This window comes from Paroedura picta, chromosome 3 (assembly GCF_049243985.1).
Source record: "Paroedura picta isolate Pp20150507F chromosome 3, Ppicta_v3.0, whole genome shotgun sequence".
NCBI lineage: Eukaryota > Metazoa > Chordata > Lepidosauria > Squamata > Gekkonidae > Paroedura > Paroedura picta.
The window spans coordinates 135,906,559-135,927,571 of record NC_135371.1 but is presented as its reverse complement, the minus strand read 5'-3'; the positions used below and the strand labels follow the sequence as shown (position 1 = coordinate 135,927,571).

At 49.1% G+C, this 21,013-nt stretch overlaps 1 protein-coding gene across 3 annotated transcripts in view; it reads left to right on the top strand.

Annotated features, from left to right (window-relative positions):
* DNAH17 (dynein axonemal heavy chain 17) overlaps positions 1 to 21,013 on the top strand; it is a 127,296-nt gene that overhangs the window by 14,620 nt on the left and 91,663 nt on the right. For all 3 annotated transcript variants that reach the window (XM_077328114.1, XM_077328115.1, XM_077328112.1), the window contains exons 11-17: positions 1,180 to 1,296; positions 13,639 to 13,904; positions 14,841 to 15,036; positions 18,407 to 18,553; positions 19,707 to 19,815; positions 20,135 to 20,238; positions 20,377 to 20,517. In XM_077328114.1, coding sequence (XP_077184229.1) covers positions 1,180 to 1,296; positions 13,639 to 13,904; positions 14,841 to 15,036; positions 18,407 to 18,553; positions 19,707 to 19,815; positions 20,135 to 20,238; positions 20,377 to 20,517 — 1,080 coding nt within the window. The remainder of the gene's footprint in view (positions 1 to 1,179; positions 1,297 to 13,638; positions 13,905 to 14,840; positions 15,037 to 18,406; positions 18,554 to 19,706; positions 19,816 to 20,134; positions 20,239 to 20,376; positions 20,518 to 21,013) is intronic.

Genomic DNA, 21,013 nt, shown 5'->3' with positions numbered 1-21,013 from the left:
GCTACCCTGAAATTTTGGAGGCTGTACCTCAAACCCCCATTCCTCCAGGCCCCTAGAAAGGCAGAAAAGCCAAAATCCCCATTTTAGTCAATGGCGCCATTGTGTTACATGGAAGCTACAGCCAAAGCTGCTGAATTGGGCCCTTGCACACACCTCCTGATTTTGGGAGACTTTAGAGAGGCATGATTTGTGTTTAAACTGTGGGAAAAATTTGTTGTTTTGTTTGTGTGATTGAATGCCTATTCGTTGCTCCAGGCAGTTTGCTTAAAAAGAACACACCCATCCCCGAGAGAAGGGAAAGGGAGGCAGGTCCAAGGGTGGGAACTGGAGGTGGAGATAGCACTGCTTTGGCTCTGCACGTTTCCTTGGCTTGTGACCTGCTGGTTGCTCTCCTCTAGCTTGCCCTTTTTAGCTTGGGGAATCCACTTTATGCGATGTTGGCAATGTCATGCAAAATGCCAAAAATATGGCATCTGTAGAAGATAAGCATTTTACTATATTTATGGTGTATGGAAAGGCCCTGGATTTTCGGATGGTTAGATGGATAGAAAACTGACTAGAAAACTCCACCCAAAGAGTGATTGTCAATTGAATTTCATCAGACTGGAGGGAGGTGAACAGTAGAGTGCCACTGGGCTCTGTATGGGGTTTGGTACATTTTGATCTGAATGAGGTGTGTGTGTGTGTGTGTGTGTAAGGACCTCATTAAAATTGCAGATGATAGCAAATTGAGAGGAATAGGGAACACCCCAGAATATTGAGATATTCAGTGAGATCTGAACATGCTGGAAAAGTGAACAAATGACAACAAGATGCAATTCAATAAGGAGAAGTGTACAGTTCTACATCTGGGTTACAAAAATGAGAAGCATACATAATGGATGGGAGATACATTGTGTGTGAACGTGATCTTGGGGGTACTTGTCTTTCAATGAGTTTTCCTTTTTAACAAACAAAGCCTGGTTATTGGGAATAATTCAAGATCCTCACCTTCTCTGTTTCCTGTGTTGGTACAGCTGCAGCAATGTTGGGTTTATACTGGTGTAGTATCAATAGGGTGCTACACGGAATTTCTCTGAGATGTGCCAGGATATTGCCATGTTATACCACCATGGTCTTAGTCATCATCCTCTAAAAGTATATTCGCTAACCTAATTCATTTTTTATCATCCTTCAAAGCAATTTGATCAAGACTTTTCAGACTTCCAGATCAAAATTCAGGATTTGGACAGACGGCTGGCCACCATTTTCTATCAAGGATTTGTTGACTGTTCTGGCTTGGAGTCTTCTGTTAAGGTATACATACCTATGTGTAGTTTCCTTGCTTTTGATCTGTCTTGTGTGTCTTTGACAAGAATGGGGTATATATGAAATAAATAACTCTTATATCTAGATATTATTTAGCCGGAATAAAATAAACAACAGCTTGCACCCTGCAGGTAAAGAAACCTCTTATCCCTGGAAGCATGGTAGATCTAAGACCAGGGAAAGGTTGCTATAACTTCCAAACAAACAAAAAAAGCCCTTTAGAATGTCCAAATGGAAGATCAATGGAGCCTCAACTCTATCCTCTGCAAGTAGCAGATGAGCACACACACTTATGTGGCAAGAATGTGTGAGAAACAGGAACAGGCTCTTGCTAGGACTGCAGCACCAATTGTTATACTCCAGTGAGCAACAAAAGGAAATGGAAGACAGAGTGTAGATTTGGAGAGGCTGTTTACCCTGTGGGAATTTGCTCCTACTCACCGTTTGTCCGGTAGCGGGGCAAATTCCCAGTTCCGCTTGATTTTGTCCCTGGGCCAGGACTATCCCAGGCCTGATCCAACACAGGACCTCGTCTTCCCTGTGGCAAGGGAATGTAGATAATTCCATGTTCCCTTTTTTTGCCCTGGGTTCCAATGGGGCCTATGTTGGGCCTGGGTGTCAGTAAGGGAAGAGTCGGGCCATCCTGGCGCAGCTACTCCCTACCCATGGCAGTGAGTATCATGAAGGAACAAATGTGCCCAGGAACCACCTGGGGCATTTTTTAATTTTTAAGAACACAGTATTGCATTGGACCGCAATACCACGTTCTTTAAAAAAATTTTTAAAAAACAGACCCATGCCACCCCGCTGCGTGGCGGAACCTTGCCATTCTGGCTCCCATGCAGGAGCACAAATTGGAGGCAGACAAGGTGCATTGGACCAAAGTCTCCCCAGTGCAGAGCCAGGGCAATCTCCCCCGAAGCAAATGTCAGGCTGCAGCCCAGTGTGACTGACATTGTGCAGTAAAGGTCAGAGAGTATGCAAAAATGGCCTGCAAACAGACTAGGGGATGTAAACAGTTCTTCTTAAGGACTACTAATTGGGAATAACTGAATCATAGAATTGGAAGGTATCTCCAGGATCATCTAGACCAGTGGTCCTCAACCCCTGGTCCGGGGACTGGTACCGGTCCATGGATCAGTCGGTACCGGGCAGCGGCTCCTTCCCATCCTCCTCCCCAGCTGCTGCTTCGGGGGCTGCCCTGCCACTCTGCTGCCGGCTCACCTTTGGTACTCTCTGGCGGCTGCCATGGCTGGGGCTCCCCCATGCTGGCAGCACCCCCAAGCGGGCAGTGGAAAGGCAAGGATGTTGGCGGGAAAGCAAGTGGAGCAGGGGCTCAGGCGGTGGCGACGTCCCTCGGCAAAAGACTACCCCCCCCCCCGGGCCTCAGTAAAGTTGTCAAGCGTTGACCGGTCCCCGGTGATAAAAAGGTTGGGGACCACTGATCTAGGCCAAGCCCCTGTGGAATGCAGGAAATTCACAACTAATTGTCTACCTACAGTGACCCAGTTCAATGCCCAGATGATCCCCTCTCCCCCCAAAAAGCCAGAATCCCTGGCCAGTCTGGCCTGGAGGAAATTTGCTTCCTGACCCCAAAGTGGTGATTGGCATTTCCATTGGCATGAAGGAAAGGGCCACAGCCAAACACTGACACAATCCCTTCTGCCCACCCACTTACAATCTGCCTAAGTTCACTGATTCAGCATTTCTGTCAGGTAGCTATCTAGACTCTGCTTAAAAACTTCCAAAGAAGGAGAACCCACCACCTCCCAAAGAAGTCTGTTCCACTGAGGAACTGCTGAAGGACTTCTTCTGGACGTTTAGCCAAAAATTCTTTTGAATTAATTTCATCCCATGGATTCTGGTCCCCCATCAGTTGGGGAAGTTAGGCAGCAGAAGAATCACCAGCTGCTGAAGCAATTCCTCCCCTTGTTATCCAGGAGCTCCTGAGTCCACTTACTGACTCTGTGGTGCTAGTCCATGACAGGTAAGGGAGGGGGAAAGAAACATGCATCTGTGAAAAGTGCATCTGTGAATTACCAACAGCTACTCTATGGCTGAGGCAGGTCCAGGCACATGTCCCTTCTTTCCTTCCTGCCCATCTCTGGCTGAGGCAACTTCTCACTTGGCTTGCATGCTTTGCCCACCTCATTTCCCCTCAGCACTAGTGATTCTTCGCTCTTTCCCTCAACATTCATGTAGTCCAATACAAGACACCCACCCATTGGACTGCTGATATGGCAGCTACAGCTGGCAAGCTATGTCATGCATGCTTGGTTCTCTTCCAATTCTAAGAAGAGCCACACTAGGGCAGATTTGGGGTTTGGGCAGCCTACTCGTGCAGCATCAGCAGCAGTGGCTTCTCCAACTGACCCAGACAAGACTCAGGCTGCCAAATCACAGTGCTGGTGATGCTGCCTCCTGTGGGCTGCCTCTCACTTCAGACCAGGGTGGCGTGGCAAGAGGAATGGCAGCTCCAGGGCAATCCCAGCAGGGGTGGCCATTAGACTTTCCCCAGTGGCATTAATGCCAATCTGCCTGTCCCTTAGTTGCCTTTTCCCTAATTATAATCTCAAACTCTTTAATCATAACTCATAACAGAGATGCTGCAATCTCTTGGTTCTTTTATTTATCCTTTAGTATTTTTCTGTACCAAAATATCCAGACAGCCAAATACAAGTGGTTTCCACACATGGACAGACTTCTGTGTTTTCTCCATTGATGCTGCTGCCAATTCCGTACAGCAGCAACAGGTCTTCCCTATGGCTGGTTTTCTTGCAGTTTTCCTGCCCAACTCTCTGAGCAGTGACTTATCCCCCTACCTGAGGCCACCAGGGCTCTTTCAGTTTCTTATTGGCAACTGAATACTGTTATATTGACATAACTACATAACAACGCAGGAATCAGGTTCTCTGAATTTCCAGATTCCATTTCAATAAAAAGTTCCTCGTCCCCTGCATCAAAGAGATATGTCTTTGCCATTAAATCTCTGCAGCAAGAAGAGGCAAAGACTTGCTTTTTTACGAAGTGAAAGGTGGAATTCAGAGAACCTGGCATACATACCATTATAACAATATGGTTTATAAGCATATTCAACTGCTGATTAAAAACAAACAAAAAACGGCAGGAGGCTGAAATAGCTGCAGTAGGACAAGGAAAATGACGGCCATATGGGCAGGCTTGTCTGAACTTTCCTACCTACAGATGTTATTCAAACTTTACCTGGGGTTGCCAACCCCCAGATGGGGCCTGGAGATCTCCTGGCATTTCAACCGTCCTCCAGACTACAGAGATAAGTTTCCTTGGAGAAAATGGCTGCTTTGGAGAGTTTATGGCATTATACCCTGATGAGGTCACTTCCCTCCCCAAAGCCCGGTCTCCCCAAACTCCACCTGAAATCTCCAGTAATTAGTCAATCTGGAGTTAGCAATCTTAAATCTTTTGCAAAACGTTGCCACAAAGCAGGAAAAAAGGAAGAAAGGAGTTGAAATGCCAGGGGCTACTCAAATGCAGCACAAAGTTATGGCAGAAAGACCTGCTTCCCAACGGTACTGAACACAGGTCAAATAAGCCATGCAGAACATGCCAGACAGACACACATTCAGCCACATGGCCTGTTCTTCACTGCAACTTCTGAATCCTTAGAAACTAACTGTTTGAGAAAAGAGGCTTCCAGGTGATAAATCATTTGTATTTGGTGCCTCATGGGTATAGGGCAATTTGCTCATGAAGGATTCAGACAATATTCCCCTGTGAATCTGATGCCAAATTTAAACCGTATAGTTACTTAATTAGAAAACAAACCTTCCAAAGGAGCATCTTCCCAGCATCCGCAACCTAGAGTTTTGAATTTCAGAGAATTAGAGAGTAGAATTTAATATTTATTGATCCCACAGAAAGGCTTGGAAGCTGGCCAGTTTCAACAGTCATTTCATTGCATGCAGCACCACAAAATATCACAGTTCCAAATCCAGGTCCCTGGGGCAAAGAAGTCGAGAGCTAAAGTCTCACCACTTCCTGATAACCATAATCAGGAGGGCTTAAAAAAAGATTTACCAGAATTTAACACACATGCTTAATGTTTATTTAAAACTGCTTTCCTGCCAATGTGTTCCATTCTGAGTTATCATTAGCAAAAGTGATTGGCTTTTGTGTGCCTGAAACCTATTTCATACTAATCAGCCATAGAAGGTTAAAGGAAAACAACAAAGATAATAATAAATGAGAAATCAATAAGGTGGGGAAAGTGTTTCAAGGAACTATGCATGCTTCATCTGAAAAATGATCTGGCATCAATATGACCCATTCAGATATAATTATGAAAAGAAGATTCATTTATCTCCATATTTCAGCTAGGAATGGCAGAAGGAACGGACTTTTTGAAGGAAGAAAAATCTTTAAAAATAGTTGGGCTGAGAAACAGACTGACAAGAGAGAACACTTTGATATTTCAAAGTAGTTCATTATTAATGTGACCTTAGGTACTTATTGTCCAACAGAGAAATCTACTAAGGGCCAAGACCCCTGAGCTGTGGACAATAACTTCTCAAAGAATTGAAGACGATACTATACAGTAACTATTACCTGTGGTGTGCATATTTATCCGGGGGGGGGGGGGGTTGTGTGCTTCAAAACCCCTTTTGACCAAGGAAGACAGTGGAACAAAATGGATGAGAATGTGGACTTGTTATGATGGATCCTTCATACCATCCTAAAGGTTTGTTGTCGGTGCCCAGTTGACTTCCCCAATAAGCAGACCTTTGGTTGAAGAAATCTCTTTATTCAAGGAATTAGTGAAACAGGTCCATGATGTTCTTTGCTAAAACTAAAGTTAGCACAGGCCTGCCTACCTTTATGACTGCCCCAAAGCCTCACCCTCCAAGTATCCTTTGTCTCCAGGTGATATAACTCAATGTTCCCATGCCACAAGCCTGCCAAGGTGAAAGTGATAAAACATACTGCTCAAGACATACCAGCTGCCCAAAGTCAGAAAAACCAGGAGACTCAAAGGAGCCTTTTCGGAAATTCACTGTAAGCCTCCCTGAAAAGTTAAAACAACAACGTTCATAAGACATTTCCCAGCAGGCCCCAAACTTTGGTCAAGCACAGCAAATAAATGTCAGTAAATAAATGGCACATTAACATACAGATAAATGCAACACAGATTATTAAATTGTCATGGCAAGAACATGTGACAACAGGATCTTGAAATTTGTCTGACTCTGGATATAATAGTGCAACTGCAAGAAATAGAGACATGTAATTATGAGAATATGAATCGGGGAATAATTTGTCTGTAATACCAACTACACATTTTTGCACATTATACCATCCTGCCTTCAAGGATGTTAGGTAGTTCTGTCCTCCATTTTTTCATCAAAATAACCCTGTGCAATAAGCTGAACTGAAAGAGAACATCAGGACCTAGGCCACACTGACAGTGTGGCTATCTTATATGACCAAGGTACAGGGAGCTTTGACTCTGGAAAGTTCATAACCTTGGAATTTGTTGGTCTATAAAGTGTTACTGGACACAAATCTTGTTCCATGTGAAACTATCTTAAGTAAAGACATCCTTGTGTCGTGGTTCGGTCCTTGGTGGCTTGGGAACCGGACCGAACCCCGCCATCAGAGGCGCCCGCGATCACGGAGGTAGGGCATGGTGATCATAGGCAAGCCGGCAGCTGGGCGCCCCACCCGATCGTTGAGGTGGCAATGGCCGCTAAAGAACCTCAATGTCCCCCTCCACCTTTTGACAAGGGCCCGGAGATGGCCCTTTGTTCCAGGAAAATGGGCCATCAGGAACCCCGGAAAACCTCGCATATGTGCATGAGTCATGATTGTATCAGCATGTTCCCTCCGCAAGTACTGGGTGGGGCAATACAGCCTAAGGAGGTGGGTTTTGTATAAAAGGGAGCTTCCACCTGGAGTTCGGTGGAAGCTCTTACTCCATACCAGCGGACTCCACGTTGCTGAAATAAAGCTTGTTCCTGTTGTATCGTTCCCCAGGCCTGGCGTGACGTTTTCTTCAAAGGGGCACCCTGTTTTTTCAGTTAGCAAGCGGGTCCCCGACATCGTAAGAGCTTCCCACCGAACTCCAGGGTCGGCATCGCATCCGAGCGCTTATCGGGACGGATCCAGAGATGGCGTTTTCAAGCAACGGGGCGGTCTCGACCCCCACGAACCCCGGGAACATGAGTTTAATGTCCCCGGGAGATTTCCTCCGAAAATCGGGGGGCCAGGAGCAGCTGTCCGGGACCCCGAGACCCTCGGCAGCGGCGGCCAAGGGAAGGCGCCGGGCCATGGGGTTCCCAAGCACGGCGGGGAGCGCGCCGAGGTCTGGGGGGTTGGCCCCAACCTGGGACACCCAGCTGAGGCAGGCGCTTCGCCCGGTAGGACCTGAGGAATCCCTAGAGGACCTGCGGCGGGCCATGGCGGACTTGGCCAGGCGCTTGCAGGCAGCTGAAGCCCGTGAGCAAGCTCGGGCCGGGCCCGGAGGGACTGGTAATACAACGGCGGAGGGGATCGCGTCGAGTGAGGACGTCTCCAGCGACGAGGACGAGCCCGGCACTGGTGAGCGGGCCCCGGACCCCGACCCGGAGCAGTTTTCAGTCCCGAGTAGGCGAGACGGCCAGCGGAGAGGCGAGACAGCAGAGGATCTCGGGGGAGCGGGTGAGCCGACGGGGCGGCGAGAGCCGGACCAACGCAGGAGCGACGTGCAAGGCAGGGAGCGGCACGGCGTCGTTGGGCAAGTTGGTAGCCGGTGGAGCGGAGCAGGACGAGACGGCGGACGCCGAGAATCCCGGATCCGGAGGGGGTCGGACTACTCTCCAAAACGTTCCCCCCCAGAGCTTAAGGCGCGTTTCGACGGGACGCCGGACGACCTCCCGCAGTTCCTCCTCCACGCGCTGACGCATGCCCGGAGGTATGGAGACCGGTATGAGGACTCCGAGGACTTGGTCTGGGGGGTGGCCTCGTGTCTCCAGGGCAAGGCGGGTCAGTGGTACCTAGGGTTGGCCGAGCGCGGCGACCCGGCAACTCGGGACCTGCAGGACTTCGTGGTCGCGCTCCGCCGACGATTCCAGGACCCCCAGGCTGAGGACAAGGCAAAGAGTCGGATCAAGGGACTTCGACAGGGTACTAGGGGGGTTATGGACTATATAGACATTTTCCGGAGGGAAGCAGGCAAGGTGTTCTCCTGGAACGAGGAGACCCAAATCGAGTACTTCCGGGAGGGCCTTAACCCGAAGCTCAGGGAATGGGCCGTGATCAAGGGGACGGAAGAAGATCTGTCTACACTGGAGGGGTGGTGTTTTGTGGTCGCCAAGCTGGAAGCCAGCCTGGGTTGGGCCGCCGCACCCCCCCCGGGAGGCCAAAGGCGGGTCAGCCGAGGCGCCGAGACCGGGTCCCGACAACTCTCACCCCAAACGACCCCCGAACCCCGAGCGGGAAAGGAGACGCCGGGAAGGTCTGTGCCTGAAATGCGGGGGGTCAGGACATTTCGCAGCAGCGTGCCAACGGCAAGGGGGGGAGGACCGCGGGCTCTCCCAGGGGGGAGGTGCGACACGCCCCCAGCAGGCACGCCGGGCGGAGGACCTCCGCAACGAACCGGGAAGCGCCCAGGCGACGGGAAACGGCCAGGACCTGCTGTAGACGGCGCCGGGCAGCAGGTCCCGCGGTGCGAGGGAAAACCCCTACAGCATGAGGCGCGACCTCCGAACGTGGTAATTTTAGAGCTCCGGAACCCGGAGAACGGACTAAGTTGGGTGGGGGAGGCTCTCTTGAACTCTGGATGCGACCACAGCATGGTCCACCCCCAGATAGCCCGGGCTTTGGGGCTACCGAAGCGCATTCGGAAGGTTCCCCTGGTTTTCGTCCAGATGGACGGCAGCCCGATTCAGGGGGGACCTTTCGGGGAGGAGGTGGGTCCTATCGCCATCCACATAGGGGACCACCAAGAGCTGCGGTGGCTGATCCAGGTCCCCGTAGCGGGATATCGGGCGGTGTTGGGCCTGGATTGGCTGAAGGAACACAACCCCGTGGTGGACTGGCGGGCGGGGACCCTGAAGTTCGACTTGACGGTGGGTGCACGGCATCGGGTCCCCCACGAGAATTCCAGCCACAAGAGGACGGCGGCGCGTCCCAGGGGAGCGGCGGCGGCGCAGCAGGAGAAACCAGAGCCCGAGGTCCCGCCAGAGTACCGAGACCTCGCAGCCGTTTTCAGCGAGCGGGAAGCGGACGAGCTACCCCCACACCGCCGCACGGACTGCGCTATCAACATCCCAGAGGGGGCGGTACTACCCAAAGGGCGCATCTACAAGATGAGTGAGGGTGAGCTCAAGGACCTCCGGGAGTTTTTGGGTAAAAATCTGGCCCGAGGTTTCATCCGGCCCGCTTCCAGTCCCATGGGAGCTCCAGTCTTGTTCGTCCGGAAAAAGGATGGGTCCCGACGGCTGTGCCAGGACTACCGGGGCCTCAACGCCATCGCAGCGGGGAACGCTTACCCCCTCCCGCTGATCCCGGATTTGCTGGCCCGGCTGGGCAAAGGGACTCTGTTCACTAAGCTGGACCTAAGGGAGGCGTACTACCGGGTACGCATCCGGGAGGGGGATGAGTGGAAAACAGCGTTTAACTGTCAATTGGGACAATTCGAATTTAAAGTGATGCCGTTCGGTTTAAGCGGGGCACCTGGGGTTTTCATGAGTCTAATTAATGAGGTGTTGCAGGACCTTCTGTTTCAGGGGGTGGTTGTTTATTTGGATGACGTCCTGATCTACAGCCAAGATCCCCAAGAGCACGTGACCCTGGTGAGGGAGGTGTTAAAGCGCCTGCTGGCAAACCACCTATACGTGAAGCTGGCTAAGTGCGAATTCCACCGTCCCTCCCTGGACTATTTGGGCTACCGCATCTCAGCCCAGGGCATAGCTATGGACCCCGAGAAGGTGCAGGCGGTGCTGGCCTGGGAAAGGCCCCGCACCCGGAAACAGCTACAAAGCTTCCTGGGGTTTGCTAACTTTTTTAGAGGCTTCATCCCCAGATACTCCTCCGTAGTGGCTCCCCTCACGGACTTGCTAGGTACCAAGGGGAGAGGTCCTCGCGCCACGCGGCCCAGCGCAGCGCTCGGCTGGAATGAGAAATCGGAGGCAGCGTTCCTGGCCCTCAAGCAAGCTTTCGCGTCTGAGCCCACGCTACTGCACGTCGACCCAACCCAGCCGATGGTGGTACAAGTCGACGCCAGCGACGCAGCAGCCGGGGCGGTTCTCCTGCAGCGAGACAAGGCGGGACAGCTGAGGCCGGCGGCCTACCTCTCACGAAAATTCGCCGAAACGGAGCGGAACTGGTCTACCTGGGAGAAGGAGGCGTTTGCGATTAAGTTCGCCCTCACCGAATGGCGGCATTGGCTGGAGGAAACAGAGGAGCCGTTCGAGGTCTGGACAGATCACAAGAATCTGGAGGCGCTCCGGCAACCGCGATCCCTGAACGCCAAGCAGATGAGGTGGGCGGAGTTCTTTTCGCGGTACAATTTCAAGCTTGGTCACATCCCCGGCAAAGAGAATTTCCTCGCGGACGCCCTCTCCCGTCTGCCGCATTATGGGGAGGGGTACGCTCCCTGCACCAGGTCCGTGTTTGGTGAGGAGCAGCTGGGACGGGGGGTCGTCACTAGGCGTCGGGCCAGGGAGGAATGGGAGCCCGACCCGGCGACCGCCCCGCTCCGAGACCGCCTAGTGGCAGCCTACGGGACAGACGAGGAGCTGGCTGAGCTCCGGGACTCTTTGATTTTGGACTCCGGTCTCTGGCGGAGGGGGGAGGCTGTCTACGTCCCGGAAGGGTTACGACGGGAAGCCCTCAGCCTCTGCCACGATGCTAAGACCGCCGGGCACTTCGGTTTCGTAAAATCCTGGAAGTTGGCCCGGCGGCGGTTTTGGTGGCCCAGTCTGCGGCGGGACACAAAAGCTTACGTCAGTGGTTGTCCTGTCTGCCTGACGTGCAAGCCGGGGGTTGGCAAGCCGAAAGGTCTGCTGCACCCGCTCGAGGTCCCGACCCGGCCGTGGTCAGTGATCTCCATGGACTTTATAACAGACTTGCCTCCCAGCAAGGGGAAAACGGTGATCTGGGTGGTGGTAGATCTATTTTCCAAACAGGCCCATTTCATTCCTTGCGCCAGTGTCCCCAGTGCTTCACAGTTGGCTCGGATGTTCCTGGATCACGTGTTCCGACTGCACGGGCTGCCGGACAAGGTGATTTCTGATCGGGGCTCACAATTCGTGTCCCGGTTTTGGCAAGCTTTCCTGCGCCTGTTAGACATCGAGCAAGGGCTGAGCTCCGCTTACCACCCCCAGACGGACGGGCAGACCGAGCGGGTTAATCAAGTACTGGAGCAGTACTTGCGGTGTTTCGGTTCCTATCATCAAGACACCTGGGTGCCCCTGCTCCCCCTGGCCGAGTTCGCGTACAACAACGCAGACCACAGCAGCACGGAGATGTCGCCTTTTGCCGTCGTCTACGGGACAGACCTGAGACACTTCCCGGAGCTTGGAGAGGTCCCCGCCCGGGAATCGGCCGACCTTCGCGAGTGGGGGAAGCGTGCCGGGAGCTGCTGGAAGTCGCTGCAGGAGCAGCTCCACAAAGTCAAGGCAGCGCAGAAAGAGGACGCCGACCGGAAGAGACGACCAGCTGAGGAGATCCGACCGGGGGATCGAGTTTACCTTTCCACCCGGAACCTACGGTTGAATTTGCCCAGCAAGAAGCTAGGCCCTCGGTTTTTGGGGCCTTTCGAGGTCTTGGCCCCGATCAACGAAGTTTCGGTCAAGCTCAAGCTCCCCAAGAACCTCCGGCACATCCATCCCGTCTTTCACGTGAGCCTTCTAAAAAAAACTCCGGACGGTGACGTTTGGCACCCCGTGTTTTCCCCGCCAGCGCCCGAGGTCCTGCCGGGGGGGGAGCACCACGAGGTGGCGGATATCCTGGACTCTAGACTCCACAGGGGGAAGTTGCAGTACCTCGTGGAATGGAAGGACTTCGCTTTGGGGGACCGGGAATGGGTCTGGGCAGCGGACGTCCTTGCGCCCCGACTCACTGAACGTTTCCACAAGCGGTATCCTGGCCGTCCCGGGGGGTTGGAGAATGGACCTTTGGGGGGGCAGAATGTCGTGGTTCGGTCCTTGGTGGCTTGGGAACCGGACCGAACCCCGCCATCAGAGGCGCCCGCGATCACGGAGGTAGGGCATGGTGATCATAGGCAAGCCGGCAGCTGGGCGCCCCACCCGATCGTTGAGGTGGCAATGGCCGCTAAAGAACCTCAATGTCCCCCTCCACCTTTTGACAAGGGCCCGGAGATGGCCCTTTGTTCCAGGAAAATGGGCCATCAGGAACCCCGGAAAACCTCGCATATGTGCATGAGTCATGATTGTATCAGCATGTTCCCTCCGCAAGTACTGGGTGGGGCAATACAGCCTAAGGAGGTGGGTTTTGTATAAAAGGGAGCTTCCACCTGGAGTTCGGTGGAAGCTCTTACTCCATACCAGCGGACTCCACGTTGCTGAAATAAAGCTTGTTCCTGTTGTATCGTTCCCCAGGCCTGGCGTGACGTTTTCTTCAAAGGGGCACCCTGTTTTTTCAGTTAGCAAGCGGGTCCCCGACACCTTGTAAACAAAATAGAGAGGGTGCAGAGGAGAGCGATGAGAATGAGCCAGGGCCTAGGGACCAAGCCCTATGAAGAAAGGGGAATATTCAGTCTGGAGAAGAGGAGGGTGAGAGGGGACATGATTGCTGTCTTTAAATATTTGAAAGATTGTCAGTTAGAGGAGGGCAGGGAAAGGTTTCTGTTGGCAGCAGAGGATAGGACCTGCAGTAATGGCTTTAAACTATGTGTAGAATGATATTGGCTATATACCAGGAAATTTTTTTTTCAGTCAGAGTAGTTCAGCAGTGGAATTGACTAAGGAGGTGGCAGTCTTCAAGAAGCTGCTGGACAGATACTTATCCTGGATACTTGAGGTTGATCCTGCATTAAGTAGGTTGGATTAGATGGCCTGTATGGCCCCTTACAACTCTTTGATTCTATGATTCTATTCTATGATTCTACCAGTGTAACTCAGCTCACCTACAACTGATAGCTAGTTCCAAATATGGAATTGATATCCCCTTCTAATTAAAAATATAACGGGGGAAACTTATTCTACATATACCACTTGGAAAAATGGTCCTTTACATTTGGCTTGTGAATTCCTAAGTATTTGGCATAATTCAAGAACAGTTTTTCAAATGTATTTTGAAATCTCAGAACCATGCTACATAAGAACTCTAGTGACTGTGCATTTTGTCCTCCAGCAAGTACATATGTTTGCCTCCTTACTGGAGCGACCATTGATAAAGGCAGATGTGGCTGTCCACTACTCAACACTGCTGGAGATGTTCAATGTTGAACTGGACAATGCAAAGATATTGTACGATATTCAAATAGCCACTAAAAGCAAAGATGGTGTGCCTCCCATTAGCAAAAATATGCCACCTGTTGCTGGGCAACTTAAATGGGCTTTGGAACTGCAGGAAAGATTACAGATTCCAATGAAAGACTTGCAAGCAATCGATCATCCGTAAGTATCATTTCCCTATATCTTGCATTACAGAATATCTACCTGCTGGAATTATATTACCTGGAATGATATTCAGGGGTAAATAAGTAATTTATTTAGTGTTATAGCCATTGGCCTTAACATCTTACTGTTAATGAGCTAAAACCCACTTTAAAAGCAATTTAAAAAAATTACAAAAAGACAATTATAATTTTAAAAAATTTCTTTTAAAGTTGTTTTGCCTCATTTACTATAGTATGATATTCAGGGTTAATGTGGGCAAAAGATATAACTTTGAAATGTGGTTTATTTTAATTTTATTATTGCATTTATATTCCACCATTCTCAGCACTGCTGGCTCATGGCAGATCACAACCATCATATCTTTGGTGTAAAGGAGTACGGGCAAGTTGGGAGGAGTTAGGGCGGGCTCTGTCCTGGATAAAAACTCGGAGTGTCAATCCTGGACCAAGGAGGCTGCTCCAGCGGCTGGGAGAAGGCTCCAGATCGCTGCCGGTGGGGGGGGGGTTGCCGCCTTCTCCCGGCAGCTGGAATGGCCTGGCCACGTCGCACACGCGGCAAGGCCGCTCCGGCGGCCGGGAGACAGCTCGAGATCGCTGCCGTCCTAGCGCCCATTTTATCCCTGGGTAAAATGGGCTTTCTTTCTAGTAAAACAATACTAGTCTAAAAATAATAACCCCCCCCCTCACACTTACCTGACTCCCCCATCCCTCCCCCCACAATGGCCACACTTAACCTCCTCCCGGCCTCTCTCTCCCACACCATATACCTGGGGAGATGGTAATATGGTATACCTCAGGAGGGCCTAGATCTTTCTGCTCTTCCTTGCTCTGGCTTCAACCACAGGTTTGGTGGAAGAGCTCCGTTTTACAGGCCCTGCAGAGCTTTAAATTCCATGTTGCCTCAGACAGTAAGACTTTGCTTTCCTCTCTCCAGTGTACTAGTCAGTCCTGAAGCTAAATTAATATATGCCAAATATGAGGAGATGATCCGTTTGCTGAAAGGTTATCGTGAGAAAATTTATGAAGAGTGGATCAGCCGCGTTGATAGAGACTGTCAGTTCAACCTAGAGCAGCCACTGATCCAAAGAGATCCACACACAAATTACATAAGTGTCAACTTCAACAAAGAGGTATGGAGGGAACATCTATTTAGCACATTGAACATATTGACATGTAATTTGAGTGTCTGAGAAAAGTAGGATTGCCAAACAGCCATTTTCTCCAAAGCAATTGAACTCTGTAGTCTGGGATGAGGTGCAATTCTGGGAGATTGTGAGGTCTCATCTGGAGGTTGGCAACCCCCTGACAGAGTTCACTTGCGGTAATTGAGCTAGACAGGGAGGCACGTAATATCTGCAGCAAGACTGTTGGTTCAAACCAGCCGTTTGGGTGAAACTTGAAGTCACGACTTCCTGAAGCTATCAGTAGAGAGGAAGACAAAAGCTTCTCTTGCCAAGCATGAACTAACCTGTCTGCTGATAATAGAATTGCCAGCCTCCAGGTGGGGCTTGGCGTACTCCCAGAATCACAACCAATCTCCAGACTACTGAAATCAGCTTGCCTGCAGGAAAAGTCTGCTTTGGAGGGTTGGCTTTATGGCATCACGGCTCTGTTGAGCTCCCTTCCCTGCCCATAAATCTTCCTACCCAAGTCCCTAGCCAGATTGGGAACCCTGGTTGACAGAAGAGAGCACACATAAAAAGCATAAAGAGCGTTTCTTTAACTTTGACTTTAGAATAAGTGAAGCTTAACAATGTATGCTGCCGCTTAAACTTCCAGCCATCAATAACAGCTTGTCTGCCACAGTCGTTTCCCTAGTCGGCACCACATCCTGAGTGATGTCCTTCAATACAGCTCCTCTAATGGGTTTTGTAGCAGAAAAGTCAGCACCTCATTAAAGAGGTCACAGATTCCTTGTGATGTTATTCATGCTATCTGATCTGAACATTGGAGCAGAAGGAACATTGTCCCTCTTGTGTTATGAGATCAGCATAACTAGGAATTATTTCTTTGCAAAACTCCACCTTGTCCGAGTGCAAGAAACTATACAAGGTTTACAGCTCCTACATTTTATTTTCGCATTATCCCTGTGGGGTAGGTTAGGCTGAGAGGGAAGAACTGGCCTAGGATCACATTGTTATTTTCATGGCAGTTAGGGCTACATACCCGAGTCTCCCCAAGGCTAGTTCAGCACACTGACTCTGCACAGTACTGGCTTTCAGTTGACCCCCATCTTCTGAAGTAGTATCCCCAACTTCTTTGTCTATGTCACGGGGAAGTCATACCTTTTTCTGAACTAAGCATTGCCGCCATTAGATGGGATACCAGAAAGTGCTGCTGAGAGCCACCATGGGCTCCCAGACAATGTATTTTAAAAATATTAATTTGTTAAATTTGTTAACTGTCACTCTCGGGCTGGCTAGCTTGCAGCGGTTTACAGCAGGTTACCAGTAAAGTGATCAGCAAGCTCGTGTTCATGTTCCTGGTGAGCAAAACATCATAAAAAAAGGGGATAGCATCAGGGATGCCCTTGAGGAGATCCTCCATTTGGTTTTGGAAGATCCCTAGTGCAACGCTTACACCAAATTGCAGCTGCTTCAACCCGGAACGTCCCACCGTGCTACACCTAGCCATGTGGATCACTCCCCGAGGAACCCCACAAGGGAGTTAATAGGGACTTAACAACTGCTCTCCCACTGCCACCCACTGTGCCCAGTTCCATAGAAAGGAGCACAGCCACTGAAGGGCTGTCCCCCAAATCCTGGATCTGGCGAGAAAGTGTGCTAACAATCTGTGGTTGAGTACATCAAACACAGCTGACAGGTCTAACATTACAAGGATAGCCAAACTGTCCCTATCCAGCTTGTACCAGAGATCATCCATCAAGGTGACCATCTCCACTCCATGGTCAGCACAGAAGCCTGGTATGGATCAAGCACTGATATTTCCTCCAGGAATGCCAGGAGCTGCTCCGCGGTAGCCCTTTCAACCACCTTACCCAGAAATGCAAGATGCGAGACTGGGCAGTAGTTGGCCGGGTACCATGGATCCAGAGATGGTTTCTTCAGTAAGGAGTGAACCACTGCCCCCTTAAGTGCCTCTGGGAACTCCCCAGTAGATGGAGAGGCTGACTGATCTGTTCTATTGAAGAACTGCTCATCCGGGAAATTCTGTAGCTGTCCTGCAATGTCAGCTGCTGGTGCAACAAACAACCCCCCCCCCCCCGAATAATACTTTTGAGTGCAGCACACAAGAAGGTATTTTTTTGGAATTTTTAAAAAACCTGAGAAGGTGGCTCAAAACATCTTCTGGCGAGGGATAAGGAAAGACTGTATGCATTTTTGGTGCTCCTGCATCATTTGCCACCAGGTAAGAAAACCACAAGACTGAGCAAAAGCTCTGTTCAAAATCTGCCCTCACTGGAGCACCCTAAGAGTATGTGGCCCATTCAGCAAGCCCATTAAGAATGGAAATCGGTAAGTGCTGCTTCTGTTGGCCTATCCAGAAGCTCAGCCTTTCTCAAAATGAAACGTCCTTTCTGTGCCCTCATTCCCATATTTACCAAAACGGAAACTTTAAGGAGATCCTCACACATGTCAGGTGCACTTTCTTCTCCAACTATCAAGTAGTTATAGGACTGTTGGGGGAATTCAACTTATATGCTCTATCATGGTGAGACAAATGGCCTCGTGGAACGCTTCAATCAAACCCTGGGGGCTATGATTGGGAAGAATGTGGGAAAGCATCCCAACCACTAGCATAAAAACATGGAACAACTGCTTTCTGTATACTGGGGACAAACAAAGCACTTGGGGTGCAGTCCTTTTGAATGCTGTACATTCAGGCTACGAGGGGACCCCCGGAACTGGTCAGAGCTCAGTTGGAGGTAGAATTAGCTTCAGCACCGACATACATGACCTGGAACCAGTTGGCTACTCTCAGCCTCATCTGTTTTGTCAGGTTTTTATGAGGCTAAAATGAAGAAGAGTGTGATGTAAGCTGTTTTGGGTCTCCAATACGGGCAAAGGCAAATTATAAATGAGTTAAATTAACTATAAATATTGCCGAAGGTAGGTTGGTGCTTGGGCAAGAATGAGAAAAGGAAGCCAAGAAAGATGAGGGTATGGGGGCAGGTGGAAGGAGGAAAAAAAGGAAAGTGAGAGGAGATGGATAGAGGGTGAAGTGAGGTGCCCTCCACAAATCCTTTTGCATTCCCCGCACTAGTTCAAGCACCAAGCAGTCAGCACCAAGCAACTGGGCCAAGTAGCTGGAGATGTGCAGCATTTTCTCAAAGAGAGGCTGCCAGGGCGAGAAAAGGAGAGGAAACTGAAGGGGGAAGGGGGGCAGGTAAATGTAGGTTGGTTGGAGGGTGGGAAGAGGAGAAGGAGGAAAAGGGGAGTGGCTATGGGGGCTTTTATGGAAGGGAAAATCAGATGCCCCTTGAAGGCCTTGTTTGGTAAAGGTTTTACCATTATTTCTTACCGCTCTTTTGATATGCAGCTTGTGGCTGTTCTCCGTGAAGTTAAATACCTGAACTTCCAGCAAAAGAAAGAAATTCCAGAAAGTGCTGGAGGTCTCTTCTCTCAGAATGACACTTTCCGGAAATTTGTAGACAACTTAGATCTCATTGTTGGATGGTACAACAAGGTATGTGTCAGGCAATGATAACATCAGATGGGGAAAGTAATGGTGGCTGTATATGATACAAAATCCATGTAAACATTCTAATTGTTATAGAGCAGAAGCTATGGGTCTCCTAACTGGAGCTGGATTGGTGTAGTGGTTAAGAGCAGCAGCTTCTAATTTGGGTTTGATTCCCCCACTCCTTCATTTGCAGCCAGCTGGGTGACCTTGGACTAGTCACAGTCCTGTTAGAAATGTTCTTGCAGAGCAGTTCTGTCAGAGCTCTCTCAGCCTCACCTACATCAAAAGGTATCTGTTATGGGGAAAGGATGGGAAGGTAATCATAAGCCACTTTGAGTCCCCTTTGGGTAGTGAAAATGGGGTATAAAAACAAACTCTTCGTCTAACCAAACTATTTGTATAGCTATGCCATTTTCTCTTTAAATATCACTATGTTTTTCATCTATCCAGGTTTTTGATTTAGTGCCACCCAATTCCCCTCCTCTTATGCAAGCCTCCATAACTCATGTCTTTTGTACAGGCAAGTCCCATGATCGCAAACAGTGCTTTTTCTTGCTTTTTCACCATTAAAAATAAAGCTTGTTGGATTCAATCCTTTGCCAGTGTTCACATTTTTAGCTGTGCCTAAATCATCCTAAGAGCCTCTTGTGGCGCAGAGTGGTAAGGCAGCAGACATGCAGTCTGAAAGCTCTGCCCATGAGGCTGGGAGTTCAACTCTAGCAGCCGGCTCAAGATTGACTCAGCCTTCCATCCTTCCGAGGTCGGTAAAATGAGTACCCAGCTTGCTGGTGTGTAAACGGTAATGACTGGGGAAGGCACTGGCAAACCACCCTGTATTGAGTCTGCCATGAAAACGCTAGAGGGCATCACCCCAAGGGTCAGACATGACTCGGTACTTGCACAGGGGATACCTTTACCTTTTACCTTTAAATCATCCTAGGAATCACCCATCGAGTTTCCTTTGAGGGCTAGCAATTGAGCCCTGAATTAGTTGTGCCTTCCCTACAGTTTCCTTGAGTATAAATCCCTTGAGTCTAGAAGAAGAAGAAGAAAGTACTCAGACCTCAGAGGAAATATCAGAATTGAGAGGCACCATAGTTTGACCCCAATGCCATTAAACTAATAATATGTCCTAAAATAAGCTGTTTATTTTTAGATTAAGCAAACAATTTTGAATGTAGAACTTCCACTGATCAAAGATGAGCTAGAAGAAATTGATGTTGGACTGCAAAAAGCAGAGACTAACCTGTTCTGGAGTAATGAAGGTACAATGCCCTGTTTTTAGTTCCCTCAGTGGTCGAATCAAGGGCTCATTTAAAAAAATCTGTATCCACATTGAATAACGCACTGTACTTCTTAGCTATAGATATACAAATCATTGATGTCCAGTGTGTTTAGCCCGCAAATAATACATTGTGGAGATATGTGTGTATGCTACCAATGAATGGTTTAGATCCTGAGCATTTACACAACATGCACAATGTCACTTAGAATGTTGGTGCTGCCTTATGGAGAACCTGTAAGGAGAATGGATGCCTAGGAGTCTGATACTTATTATATCTATTCCTTTCATCACCTGACCAGGTGTTATGGAATACATTCAAGAGATGCGAAACATCTTATATGATTTGGAGACAAGAATTCAGAAAACAAAATTAAATGTGGAGAACATTGGGCAGCTTATGCAGGTGAATAGTGCAGAATAAATTATTTCCAACAGGTATTTAAAGGGGGGTATACTTAAAAGATTTTAAGTTTGCTCTTTTGTGGGTGATTTATTTTTCTAAGAGGTAGAAGATCTACTATAAGCCTGGTTCTCTTTACAGGAATGGTCAGCCAGTCCTTTGTTTGAAAGAAAAGACAATAAAGATACAGCTCTCCTCGATCTGGATGGGAAAGCTCACACAATAAACAAACGCTATGCAGCAATCAAAGATGCTGGGCAGAAGATCCAAGCAATGGTTGAGGTTGGAGAATGATGGAACAGTCTATAAACATACATTCCAGAAATTTTATTTAGTTATATCTTCCATTAATGTATTCTGTCAGATTAGTTTTATTGCATTAGCCATTGGCCATCACAATCTTACCAAATATAAAAGAAATACCAAAGACATAAAATAAAACATCATAAATTCTAAAATTGACAAAAGATTAACTAATAGAAACAAAATCAGATTTAAAATTATTAAGGCAACACAATTTTGCTAACATAGTTCAGGGTTTGTTCATTAGTTGATGATTATGTGGTGGAAGCTGAAAATGTGGTTACTATTATGCTTACTGTTATTAAGGTGATCAAAGTTATACCATGTTTGTTGTACTGGGGAGCTTAGCTATTCTATGCCTGGAAGGGACAGCCCACTGTTGTCCTGGAGAGGCATACTAATTTGCTTAGCCCTGTTTGGAGCAAGTAGAGGCATGACCTAACCAGTTTTGGAGGACTTCACCTCAAGAGAGCCA